Source organism: Salvelinus namaycush, chromosome 32, assembly GCF_016432855.1.
Source record: "Salvelinus namaycush isolate Seneca chromosome 32, SaNama_1.0, whole genome shotgun sequence".
Lineage (NCBI taxonomy): Eukaryota > Metazoa > Chordata > Actinopteri > Salmoniformes > Salmonidae > Salvelinus > Salvelinus namaycush.
Genome location: NC_052338.1, coordinates 20,555,337 through 20,569,518, shown reverse-complemented (window position 1 = coordinate 20,569,518; position 14,182 = coordinate 20,555,337). Strand labels below are relative to the sequence as shown.

Here is a 14,182-nt window from a genome sequence, read left to right as displayed (position 1 = left end):
AACCCCTTTTTTTTAATGTATAGCAGGTGTATCTTAATATATAAGGTACACCTTATATACCTTTGGTTTACAATAAATTAACCAATGGGTTACAGCTATTTATTACAGATTTATAAATTAGTAATATCTTAAAACGAATGATTATAAGGTATAATATATATCTTCAAGTGCTAACATTATTTGTAACTCAAGATAGCTATTTGCTTATCTACAGGTTTGGGATCAATTCAAATTGAAGGCAGTCAGTTTAATTTAATATTCAAAAATTTTAAAACTTTTTCAATAAATATCTTCGACGCCTCAGTTTATTAAGAAGTCATTGATGCTGTTTTTCATTTTGTATTTTTGTATTAAAACTTACACTACCAGTCAAACATTTTCAAACACCTACTCATTCAAGGGTTTTTCTTTATTTTTACTATTTTCCACATTGTAGAATAATAGTGAAGACATCAAAACTATGAAATTACACTTTTGGAATCATGTAGTAACTAAAAAGTGTTAAACAAATCAAAATATATTTTATATTTGAGATTCTTCAAATAGCCACCCTTTGCCTTGATGACAGCTTTGCACACTCTTGGCATTCTCTCAACCAGCTTCATGAGATAATCACCTGGAATTCATTTCAATTAACAGGTGTGCCTTGTTAATTTGTGGAATTTATTTCCTTCTTAATGCGTTTGAGCCAATCAGTTGTGTTGTGACAAGGTAGGGGGGTATACAGAAGATAGCTCAATTTGGTAGAAGACCATGTCCATATTATGGCAAGAACAGCTCAAATAAACAAAGAGAAATGACAGTCCATCATTACTTCAACAAATGAAGGTCAGTCAATCCGGGAACATTTCAAGAACTTTGAAGTTTCTTCAAGTGCAGTCTCAAAAACCATCAAGCGCTGTGATGAAACTGGCTCTCATGAGGAACGCCACAGGAATGGAAGACCCAGAGTTACCTCTGCTGCAGAGGATACGTTTGTTAGAGTTAACTGCACCTCAGATTGCAGCCCAAATAAATGCTTCACAGAGTTCAAGTAACAGACACATCTCAATATCAACTGTTCAGAGGAGACTGTGTGAATCAGGCCTTCATGGTCGAATTGCTGCAAAGAAACCGCTACTAAAGGACACCAAAAAGAAGAAGAGAATTGCTTGGACCAAGAAACACGAGCAATGGACATTGGACCGGTGGAAATTTGTCCTTTGGTCTGGAGTCCAAATTGGAGATTTTGGTTCCAACCTCCGTGTCTTTGTGAGACGCGGTGTGGGTGAACAGATGTGTGTATTTCCCACCATAAAGCCTGGAGGAGGAGGTGTTATGGTGTGGGGGTGCTTTGCTGGTGACACTGTCTGTGATTTATTTAGAATTCAAGGCACAGTTAACCAGCATGGCTACCACAGCATTCTGCAGCGATACACCATCCCATCTGGTTTGGGCTTAGTGGGACTATCATTTGTTTTTCAACAGGACAATGACCCAACACAACTCCAGGCTGTGTAAGGGCTATTTTACCAAGAAGGAGAGTGGTGGAGTGCTGTATCAGATGACCTGGCCTCCACAATCACTCGACCTCAACCAAATTGAGATGGTTTGTGATGAGTCGGACCGCAGAGTGAAGGAAAAGCAGCCAACAAGTGCTCAATATATGTGGGAACTCCAAGACCGTTGGAAAAGCATTCCAGGTGAAGCTGGTTGAGAGAATGCCAAGAGAGGATTCTGTCATCAAGGCAAACGGTGGCTATTTGAAGAATCTCAAATATATCAAATGTATTTTGATTTGTTTAACACTTTTTTGGTTACTACATGATTCCATATTTGTTATTTTATGGTTTTGATGTCTTCACTATTATTTTACAATGTAGAAAATAGTACAAATAAAGAAAAAACGTTGAATGAGTAGTACTTCTAAAACTTTGGACCCGTAGTGTACTTCCTAAATTGACTGCCTTCAATCTGAATTAACTCCAGCCCTGTAGATAAGCAAAAAGCTATCTTGAGTTACAAATAATGCCGAGCAGTAGCTGCTGGCTGTGGCAGGCTTTGGTGTCATAAGGGATATGCACAGAAAACAGTCATATTGTCATATTTCTTTGGGAAAGAAAACAAGAATTGTGAGGCCAATAATGCAATGTTCAATCAAGTGACAGGATAATAAATCTTAAATGACATGTGTGGGCAGACATTAATTGCCTGCCAGATATTGCACTTAATTCCTTTGTTTCTACTTTTTAAGGCCCTTTTTACTTTCAATAGCACACAACTGAGTTTCACTCTAATCTTTTTCCTGTTAGAAGCCTTGATGGTTTTGAAGACTTTGTCTCTCTCTCTGTCTTCTAAAAGAGGCAGGATGATTCACCATTCTCGAACCTGTCTACCCACGCGACACTGCAGAACAGTACTCGGTGTCAGAGCATCATCCATCGTTCCTTTAAAAACATTTATTTATCAATTACTCACCCATTACATGCAGCCTGCCTAGAGATAGTGGTGCAAACTCAAATGGCACCCTATTCCCTATGTAGTGCACCAGTTTTGACCAGACCATATCGGCCCTAGTTAAAAGTAGTGCACTATGTAGGGAATAGGCTGTCATTTGGGGCACAGCCAGTGCTCTCAGACTTACGTAAGCTCCTCCTGTGGCGTGTAAGCTTGTCCCACCTTAACGAACTTGTGGCCTTCTTTCTCAAAAAAAGAAATGATGTGGTTATGATGTGATGTTTGGTTTTTATTTCAGAATGGTCCTCCACTTGTAAAGAGCATCTCATTTTTATATTGCTGCTATGCGATGATGTTTCCATTTAAAACTTAAATCTCTTCTTACAGGGAATCTGACCAAGCATATGAAGTCCAAGGCCCACAGTAAGAAGTGCATGGAGATGGGTGTGTCTGCAGGCCTCGAGGACCATGATACAGAGGACTCAGGTACTTCACATTTCAGCATCGACCCACTGTCGTATGTGCTGGCTATTTAAAAAATGAATTCACCACAGATCTGTAATACACACAGGCAATGATGGGCAAAAATGTTGAAATACATTTAAAAAATACCATAAATAGCAATGTATCAAAATAAACTACATCGTACTTTAATTAAAATACATGTATTTTGCATTTTAAAATACAGAAATACATTTGCAATTAGGCAGCCCGAACAGCAACAACATTCGCTGTAACGGTTACAGAAATGTTTTACTTGCTATGACTGTGATATGTTGTTATTCATCTACCTTAGTTGAATGCACTGGATAAGAGTGTCTGCTAAATGACCAAAATGTAAATGTACATGTAAAAATGAACACACCAAAATTAACTGCAAAGCACACTGGGTATTATTATTATTGGCCTTGTTTTGGGGTAGAGCTCATTAGAATAATACTCAGAATGCTTTGCAATTGTTCATTTTTACATATACATTTATATTTAGTTCATTTAGCAGACACTCTTACCACACCATAGTGTCATCAGACTTCTGATAACAATGCAGGGTGAAAGGGGGTCACAATATGGTGAACCTCTATAAAAAATAGTATAGAAAAGTATTTTGTATTTAGAAAATACAAATTACAGCTCCCCAAATGATCTTGTTACAAAATAAATTGGAGTGTAGTGTTCAGCCCATTGTAATATAAATTACAAAATAGTCTGAAGTAATTTAAATACATATTTCAAATACATGTAACAGAAATTCTGCCCATCTCTGCACACAGGCGTACTGACGTATGTGATAGGATGGCTGTTATAAAGTCAGTTCATCACAGGTTTGAAAGAGAGCATAAGCCAACAGGAATTAACATATTCCTCTTAGTTCAAAGGGATATTACGGATTTGTAGTAATATTTGTGCTTTTTTCACTTTCAGTATCAGAACTCTTAATCCACACAGATCCCCTAGCTAAACTGGGATGCACTAACATTCAGATTTAAGCCTGTGTTTATAACACAAAATGTGAATTTGATTAGGAAGGTTTACACCAATCTCATATGGATTCTAACAACAGAATCACCCTTTCCTTTAGTTCCCGAAAATGACTTCACACAGCTATGAAATGCCGATTCCCTGTCTGCGTTGTGTAGCCATGCCAATCAATAGCCATGATGCCACTGCTAGGTTTCTAATTAGACATTCTAAATGTAGCTTCTTTATCAGTTAACTGGGAGTACACGTGGGTGGCGTGCACAGGCAGCGTTTAGAAGGGAAATTGCTGCGTCTAATTTTAGAAAGAGAGAGAGAGGCAGAGGCTAAAAGGCTTTCTATGGTCCCAGGCCGATAGGATGTTTGTTTTTCTCATTCTGCCTCGTTCAATGCTAGGTTGCATCCCAAATGGCACCCTATTCCCTATATAGTGCTCCACTTTTGACCAGGGACCTATACCCTTTCGGATGCACTCATTGTGTACTCAATCTTAATGCTATTCATTGCCAAGTTTTCTTACTTTAGGAGTGGGATATAGAAGCAGTGCCAGATATAGGATTTCCAAAGCCTCCATGTGACTGTGTCAATGTTGGTTAATAATTGTACATATTGCTGTCTCGTATACTAAGTGCCCTCTATCTCTCTATCCCAGGAGACCGTAGCCAGGTGGGCAGTACAGATCGCCCAGATTCAGACGGAGAGGACTCGGAGGGCGCTGACGATGACAACGATGATGACAACGAAGAAGAGGAAGAGGACAGCCAGGCTGAGTCGGGCCTGTCCACCAACCCCTCGGTCTCGGCCAGCCCCCAGCACATACCCTCCTCCCTCCAGGCTGAGCTCCCTCCCAGCTCCCTCCTGGCTCAGATGTCCATCCACCACCACCACCCAGCTCCCCTGTCCCTCCCCCAGCTCCCCGCCTCCGACTCCCACACCCACGACGCCTCAGACACAGAGTCCGTGCCCATGCTGAGCCCTGTCTCCCTGGTCAAGCAGATGTCAATCTCCGGAGGGTGCTCAAGCCCTGGCCCCCCACCCTACTCCCCACCCCCCCACACCTCCGACACTGAGTCGGTGCACATGATGAGCCCTGTCTCGCCGTGCAGGCAGATGTCCATCGACTACCCCGACGTTGACGTGCCCCCTAGTCCTCCCGTACCAGGCAAGGGCTGCTTCAAGCTCAGCCAGGTGAGACCCACCATGTTTTCCTCATCCCATCCCATCCTCTCTCTCTCCATCCCTCCCTCCATCCCTCTGTCCCTGTCTCTCTGCACTTTCATACCCAAACTCTTTGCCTTGAATCCCGCATGTGAGACACTTCAGCAAAGTTGCTCTGAATGCTTGAAAAGGTGAATGCATTTCTGATGGGCAGCTTGTTAGAAGGCTTGTTTCCTAGTAACAGATTATCTTCTCATGTCTTCACTGGGTTTTTCCTGTGAAAAGATATGGGGAGTATGTCCTGTTTCCAATGATAAGACATGTAGAGTAGGGAAGGTCATAATTACTCATTTTTATAAATGTTTGCTCTTTCCCAGGATGGCTCTTTGGCTCCTCCCACCCTACCAACGAGTGAGCCAGGTGTCCCTATCGGGACAGACGTCAGCACTCAGACCGCCTCTTTCATCCCCCAGACCTCCTCCTACAGCCCCTTGCACTTTCCCTCCCAGGGCCCGACCCAAGGATCAGGGGCCACACAGGGGGGACACACCCACCTCTTCAGCCACCTGCCTCTGCACTCCCAGCAGCCCTCTTGCTCCTCCTACAGCATGGTCCCCGTGGGGGGCATCCAGCTGGTGCCAGCTGGCCTGCCAGCCTACTCCACCTTCGTGCCCATCCAGGCCGGCACTGTCCAGCTCACCATCCCCGCAGTGAGTGTCATCCACCGGAATACCAGTCCACTCCCGTTCCCCAAATTCTCTAACTTCCCCCAGCCTGAGGGCTCTGCCTTGACCCCCACCAACCAGCCCCTGGTGGTTCAGGAGCCCATCAGCAGTATCATGCCCTGCTTCCCCCTGGGGCAGGTCACCGGACTGCAGGCCCTTGGGGCCTCCCAGCAGACACTGCAGTCCATGGGTCTGGAGACCCTCAACGTCATGGGACTGACCAGCTCAGGATGCCTGACCTCCACTCAGCTGCTGTCCCAGCACGGCCTGACGCTCAACGCCACCCTGGGCCTGCAGGTCCTGACTGCCAGCCCCAGCTCCCAGAGCAGCACGGGCCCCCACCATCACCACACCCACCACACACCCATCCCCGGCCTACAGATCCTCAACATTGCCCTGCCCGCCCTCATCCCCTCGCTCAGCCCTCTCTCCGCCCTCAGTCCCCTCCCTGGACCCTCTGAGAGGCAGGGCAGCCCTGAGGCCCAAGGGGCCACCCGACTCTCCTCTCAGACTGAACTAGGACCCTTGGTCAGCTGTCCGTCTGCTGCATCATCCCTTCCCACTGCCACCCTGAGAGGAAGTCCTGCCCAGGAAATGACATCATCGGGCAGCAGACCCAGCAGCTCTGGGCACAGGAGCTCCGGAGGCTCTGATCACACGCAGACTCCAAGGAAGGAAGGGAGGGTTACAACATCTCTACCACAGCCCTCCCCGGCTCCAGCTGCTGGGGGGGGTGTTGAGCGGGCAGGGGGAGCCAGTGAGTCTGTCACACCTCGGAGGCAGTCGATGCTGTCACGGCAGCAGGTGACGGAAGACTTTATCGATGACTCAGCATCAAGCGATGACGAGGACAGACTGGTCATCGCCACCTGAAACCCCCAGTCAAATAGCCTGGTCAAATCAAACCGAATGCTGAGCTTACAATGGTGATCGCAGCATTCAATCTGGGTTACCAGGCTACCTATCGAAAAGCTCTTTGTTCTCGTTTTGTAATGCTTGTCACTTTCTAAGACTGAAAACACTTCAGGGTGGGTTTGTTTCTCTGCAAATCGCCTTTCAAAGCACAGTTTCTGACATTCATATTGTATGTGCAATCATAAATTATTATTATTATTATGATGATGATGATGATGATGATAATGATGACCAATCGTTTTTCTTTAAAAAAATGTTGTCAGCTCCAGACATTTTTTTTTTTGTACATGTTGTATAGACAATTGTGCCTTTTTGGAGTTACTTGTTTTAGGAACCTGTAAATAATACCTTAAAAATTCAGCAGTTGCTTGTGTTTATTTCGATGACATGGAAGTGAAAATGGAGGGTAACATTTTTATTTTGGAAGGTTTTATGTCAATCGTAAATTTATGGAGAAAAAAAATGTGTTGTACTGGTATATGTACATTTCTATGGATTTCGGGCATTGTTTCTGTGTACAGATGTTGTGTTCAACTATTTATTATATTCCATTTAGTGCCCATGATGATTCATAAATCCATAGGTATGTGTAATATGGTAGCTTTACATTGCGGTATCAATATTATTATCAACTGTATCAGTAAAACTTTGTTTACAAATGTACAAATGGTATTCATGTTTTTTGTCTCAGATGCACCTAAGTTTTCACATTTAATAAAATGTCATACTGTTTAGAAGATGGACAAGAGTTCTGGACCACATATGACAAAAGCCTTTTTCATGATCTTATGTTGATCTTATGTACAACATTTTATCTCACATGCAGCAAAAGTTCACGGATTAAAAACAAAATGTCTCCATCCATCCAGATGTTAGCATCAATGTGTAATTCAACACTCAATCATAAGGTAACAGTTCAACATTAGCTTTTTCAACGCCACGGTGCCCCAATGCTCTACATAATTTCACAATCAGCCTTATAGTGGATTTCATATTGCGTGGGAAAGAGCCATTTTCATCAGGAATGCTCTCGGAGGGCACTGACCAAACAAATGCAATCAGACCTCTATCACACCAGACCAGAGAGAGAGGGAACATCAGTGAGGAAGAGAACGTATTGCTCATCTTAAGAGTTTTTACAGTAAGACTCCTCATTACTCTAGTTAAACTGTGTATGCGCCCAAATGGCACCCTATTCCCTACATAGTGCACTACTTTTGACCAGAGCCCTATTGGCCCGATATAGCAAATAGGGTGCCGTTTGTGATGTAGATGGTGACTTATCTGCCTATCAGGGTTTGAGAAAGAGAGAGAGTCTGCCTCTGTTATTCAGTTAGTTAGTAGTTGTTGGGGCCTGAGGTGGATCCTGGGATGAGGCAATAGAGACGCTTAGAGGGCAATAGCCCTCCCTGTTAGAGCCGTGGGTCTAGTGTAGTGGAGCGGGTGGGGAGAATGTTGCCAAGTTAGAATACCCACCAAATCAGAGACACGGAGAGAGTGAGGTTTATCTGTAGCCTTTTTCCTTTCAGAGCCTGCCTTGTTTGTGCAACACCAAAGCAGCTTCATGGTCTGTTATGCTAGGTCCACTCCAAAGCCCTTTGAGATGGCACCTATAATAAGGCTGAAAGAAGGGCTCTTATGAATAGGAAACTGAGGCTCTGCTCCCTGTATCATAGGCTGATGTCCTGACTGGAAAGGAGCCAGACAGGCTGTCCTGTCCTGCAGGCATTAGCACAAGCTGTTCCTTGGCCAATGGAAACTGTCTAACACCAGGCCCTTGATTAGGCCTGTCAGAACTGTTTGACTCAGGATGTTTTACTTTAAGTTTTTCCACATTGCACCTCTTTGTACCCCCGTCACTTTCCATCATTAGTAAATGTGTAGCTCGATTCCCCCATCAAATAGTTTACAACAGTCAAATTTGCCACCAAAGCCTTCCATAGGGCTGTTCAAATTGGGATTAAACGGAGCTCAGTTGGTAGCGCATGGATCTTGCAATGCGAGGATAGTGGGTTCAATTCCCAGGACCACACATATGTAAAAAATGTATGCACGCATGACTAAGTTGCTTTGCATAAATGCATCAACTAAATGGCATAGATAATCGGTGATGATGTCATCATTAAACATCAACTTTGGGACCAGCCTTTGCCTAAGGTTACAAAAGAGCACTTGAGATTAATTGCATTCTTTGATAATTTCTTTAATGTATCTATTTTTATTTGGCCTAACTGTTGCTAATAGATTGCCATTTTAACTGCCTTAATTTCCACACTCAAATGAGCATGCAGAAACAGGTTGGCAAATATCATATTGCTAACCTTTATAAATGTATGCAAAGTAGGCCTACAATCAGACCGGACAAGGATCAATGAAAGCATGATAAAGTGTACAGGGGTGTCAAGAGCACTTTCCATGAACACTGTTTTCCACAATGGCAGTATAGCCAGAATAAAGTGATGGCAGAGCACTCCCCAGCTGTGGCGGGGCCTCTCTCTACCTTTTCACACCATCTTTAGTTTGGCAGAGGGAAAATGCACTTGGCGCCATTTTGGCCAAACCATGTATCAGAGGTAACTTTTTGTGACATTATGTTGTGTGTAATGCATGCGTAATACTGTATTTGAAATACATAGCGTCAAGTTGGCTCATTATTTATATTACATTCTCCTTGCAGTTTGGGGTCTTTATGCAGAAGGCAAGCTACTTTGGTTCAAAATATTAGTATAGATTAAATAGATCTATACAGAAATCCCTGATGGACTGGGGCCTAGACCCAATTTACTCCTCCATCCATCAATGTTTTTCATTGAAGCACATTTACATCAACTTTTGTCTATTTTGTGTTAACATGTTGAGGAATGAGTCTAGGTTAATTACAGTTCTCCAGTCAGGCAAAATAGTTTTTTGTCTGTATACATAGCCTAAAGTGTTTTGGGCTACATATAGGGTACTAGGGGGTAACTAGCCCCCCTAAGAACAATGTCTAATTTATGACACAAAAAATCTATTTTGGAAGAAAATTTGGACGTGAATGAAGGTCATGGTTAGGCGAATAAACTATAAACGGTTACAGTTTACACAAAATGCTGTGTAAAATAGCTAAAGGGCTATAAAGTAACATTAACTGTAAAGCTATCAGTCACTATTGGAAACATTCACAACTGCAATTAAGTTACATTATCTTTTAAATGTTTTTTACCTCAGATGATCTGGTAGTAAGGTTTCTAGCTAGTACGTTAGCATAAACTAGCGCTAACTGGGCTAGTCATTGTCTAAATGACAGGTAGAAATACATTCATAACCATAAAGGGGTAACTAGTTGCCTCCAACACACTCATCCAACATCTTACTACTTTACTCAGAACTTTGCTACATTTTTCTCTCTAAACAAGTGGATTATATATCTTAAGGCCTTCCTACGTGTATATTTAAAAAACAATTATAGATCTAACTTCATTGGAATATACCTACAACTTTTTAATAAAAAATAAAAAAAATTATCAATTTACCACAAAATGGTTTTGTTAAAATATCTCCAAAAGTTGTGATGACACACAGGACATTTTTTTTAGCAAGAGCAGTGGCAGCCAGGGAAAGTGTTACACAATACTTCCATACAGAATCTTTCCAGATCCTTGATATCCTTCATCTGCTCTTATGGACTGCCCTTTTCAATTCAAACCACATGGTTTCAATAGGGTTCAAGTCCGGAGACTGAGATGGCCATTGCAAAAAAGTATTTTGTGGTCAATTAACCCTTTCTTTGTGGATTTTGATTAGACCTTGATCCTGGGTTATTGTCTCACTGGAAGTCAAACTCACCACATGTGTTCATGGCTGAAGATATCTATTTTCATGTAATCTGCCCATTGCACCGCCTGGAGTTTGATAAAGGGCATTGGCACTTGGATTGGAACCGGTGCTATCGTCAGATGACATGAAAATAGAGCTCTTTGGTCACACACAGCAGTGGTTGGTTTGGCGTTGAAAAACAAAAGCATATTCAGAAAAGTAGGCCTACCTCATACCTAAGGTAAAATATGGTGGTGGATGTTTGATGTTATGGGGCTATTTCACTTCCATTGGTCCTGGGGCCCTCGTTAACTAGACCATTTTAGCCAAAAACCTGGTTGACTCTGCCATGAGGCTAACAAATTTCCACAAGTGGATCTTCCAGCAAGACAATAACCCGAAGCACTAATCAAAATCCACACACACACACACAAATGTTATTTTACAACAAAATGAACATTCTGCAATGTCCATCTCAGTCACCGGACTTGAACCCCAATGCATAAGCTGTGGTTTGAATTGAAGAGGTCAGGCCAATTCTCCAATCAAGCCTGTGTAGTTATCCTCGCAAGGGGAGAGTGCTAGAGTATTGAAAACAGGGTTACCAAAAATGATGGACCTTACTATACATTCTATGGAAAATAAAACGTTTTAGAGGGCTGATGCGATTGTAAAGCTAATACATTGATACTTGGTCGCCATCTACTGTAAAATGTGTGCATTTACGTCTTCAGAACTTCCCTGGTCAAAACTTGGCTCGCGTCGCCGCCCTCCTCCCGGCGTCTCCATCCACAGTTCTTATCTTGGGCTGCACGTTGCTTGTCGGTGATTATTAACAAACAGCATTGTCTACGAATAAGTCAAAGGACAAAACTGTTTACACGCGACTGCAGGGGGAGAGGGAGGAGGTGGTAAGTGCTTAGTATATAAAGGGCAGAAGGTGCACATGTGGAGCCACTGACAGAACCGTGCAAGTGGAATGCTGTTGCACTCCTTTGTGAACGTACCTTGTAGGCGAACGTACGCAGTTGGCACCGTGTCTTTTTGGAGCCTTTTCATTAAAAAGGGAATATTCCATTTTGTGAACAAGATTATTCTAACTGTACTTAAGAAATATCAAAAAATGGATTTTAGAATACTTTGCTCCATGTTGTCAATGATGTACTCTGGAATTTTACATGCAGGTAAGATCTTCCAAAACGAGCCTCATGTTTTAGCAACTATTGAATATCTTGTGTTTTCAGTATTATTTGATTCACTTTTTTAACATGAATGGCCACAATAGGCTAGGTAACAATACATATATTTTACACTCTTTAATCCTGAAGCAGCAAAATGAATCCAACACAATAACTGCGCAATCGTAGTCGATAAGTAACAATAGCCTATGCAATAGCATCTTATGTTAGAATTTCTGCCATAGGTTTATCAATATAATAGTATTCAATTTAGGTAATTAACATACTTTCTCCCTCACAGTCTCATCCGCTCCTATGGAAGAGGATACAGCGGCTTCCACCACAACCACCCCGGTGCCAGTGCGCCACATCAGGAACAAGCGATGCTCCTGCTCAACGTTCCTGGACAAGGAGTGCGTTTACTTCTGTCACCTGGACATCATATGGGTCAACACGCCTGAGTAAGTCACTTTTCCGACCGACAATTGATTATATTTATTCTATTCTATTGTTATATGTAATGTAACTGGCTTGGTTACAGTGGGCTAATAATTTCGTTAATTTCTTTAGGCGCGTGGTTTCCTACGGTCTGGGCAACGCTTCTAGAAAGAAGCGCGCCATCAAGGATCCCGCCATCTCCAAGCAGGACCCTCGCTGCAAGTGCGTCCATGAAGATGACAGCACATGTACAAACTTCTGTCAGCTTGAAATTTACCTGAGGTACAACATGTTATATAATATTAGCCCAATAACTTTAGTTAACACATATCTAAAACTTCTTACATTATGTTATTAGCCTAATATTTGGGGTAATTACGCGCGTTCCATTCTGCTACTGCTATGTGGATGTTGCAACATTGTAGCTTATGATAAATAAATCACCTGTGCTTGGTATTTCAAAACGCCTTCTCTATTTATCTTGGCAATCTATTCAATTCGATTCTCATTTGAGCTGCCAACAATGCAAATCACCGTAACCTGTGTGAACAGGTTTACACGTCGTCTTGTTATTTCCCCTCCTTAAATGTTTCGAAACTATATGATTAATGGAAACCCGACAGACTCTATGTTCATGTATTGTGTACTTTCGCTCTTCTTCAGATACGCTGCAGCAGCAGCAGCAGTAACGCCAGACACGGCGATCCACCCCGCCGTGGGCGCTGACTGTGCTGAGAGGCATCAGTGCAAACACAAGTTGGCAGCCAAGACGAGTAGGATTAAAAGGTAAGAAGAGAATACCACAGGTCTATTTGCAAAATAAATGGACATTGTAATTATAACCTCACGAAAGATAGACGCAATCTAGCAGAGTGCATACTTTCTCCGTTGGTAAAACTGTAAAAGGATCAGTGCGGCTGTGAAGCTCAGGCGTCACGCATTGTATATTCAAAGGGGGATATAAAGACGTTATTTGAGAGTGCTGGCCCTCAAGCATAGTATATTATGGGAGAGAGTCTCACTAAAATATGAAATGTAAGAATATGAAAGTTTAGAAACAACAAAGAAACAGTTTTCTTTCTCTAATTTATTTATGTGATGGAATTTCCCCACTCAGACTGAGGGCATGTATCACTTTCCCTTGCATAAATGTCATAGTGATCCCTGTAATGGAGCCTTCACTTGGCACAGCTCTTCTCATGTGGCATCCGGGTTGGAAGCCTCAGTCAGGCGCCAGTGTCTGCTCACAGTCATAAAATGGAACATATATGGCAAATTGCTGAGCATTTAGGTTTGATGTGTCAAAAGAAACCTGCAGGCGATACAGATGTAGGATCTTAATTTGAGCCAGTTTGTTACAGCAGGAAAATAATCCTGCAACAACATTAAATGTGAATTACTCTATGTGGATTATAGTAAATATACATTTTTGTAAGAGGTTGATACATTTTTCGTAAAGGGAAAACACACATTTTAAACTTCAGAAGCCTTTTTAAACCTCAAATACACTGCAAGTTTACATTTATTGCATTGTTCTCCTGCAACGGGGTGACCAAATTAAGATCCTACATCTGTATGACAGGCCAGGCCAACCTTGTGGTTTTAGTATGCAAATAAACATCACCTGAATTCAACAGTCTTTATAGCCCTTCAGGGGATAAATACAGTTGTATTGAATTGAGTTAAGTCTAATCATTGGTGTCTAATGTGTCTCTCCTATTTCTCTCCAGGGTGAAATACAGAGACCAAAAAGCAGTGGGCCCCTCAGCTCTTCGGGCCACAGTCAAAGCTCGCTTGCTGCTGGAGAAATGGATGGTGGGACAACAACACAGGGCACGAGAAGAGAGATGAGATGTCCACATACTCTGTCTCACACACAGAGGGCAGAGATTCATCTATCTCTCTCTATCCACCTGTCATTGGGGACTCATATGCTTTGGTCCCTCGAGATGCATTGGATACTCCACAGGAAGCCTGATACTGGACCCCATGTTGGCTCAGTCACGGTGTGGGTCATTAAAAGGGGTGAATGGCAGTGATGGTGGGTGCAGTGTCATAACG

General features: G+C 42.5%; 2 protein-coding genes across 4 annotated transcripts in view; both read left to right on the top strand.

The window, feature by feature from the left end:
* LOC120027411 (zinc finger protein 40-like) overlaps nt 1-7,560 on the top strand; it is an 83,166-nt gene extending 75,606 nt beyond the window's left edge. For all 3 annotated transcript variants that reach the window (XM_038972337.1, XM_038972335.1, XM_038972336.1), the window contains 3 exons: nt 2,824-2,922; nt 4,565-5,100; nt 5,448-7,560. In XM_038972337.1, the coding sequence (XP_038828265.1) occupies nt 2,824-2,922; nt 4,565-5,100; nt 5,448-6,668 (1,856 nt within the window). In that variant the 3' untranslated portion in view covers nt 6,669-7,560. The remainder of the gene's footprint in view (nt 1-2,823; nt 2,923-4,564; nt 5,101-5,447) is intronic.
* Nucleotides 7,561-11,628: 4,068 nt separating this feature from the next.
* edn1 (endothelin 1) lies at nt 11,629-13,972 on the top strand. Its single transcript, XM_038971896.1, has 5 exons — nt 11,629-11,689; nt 11,985-12,144; nt 12,254-12,415; nt 12,812-12,907; nt 13,852-13,972. The coding sequence occupies exons 1-5, from the start codon at nt 11,629-11,631 to the stop codon at nt 13,970-13,972; spliced, it is 600 nt and encodes a 199-aa protein (XP_038827824.1).
* Nucleotides 13,973-14,182: the final 210 nt, after the last annotated feature.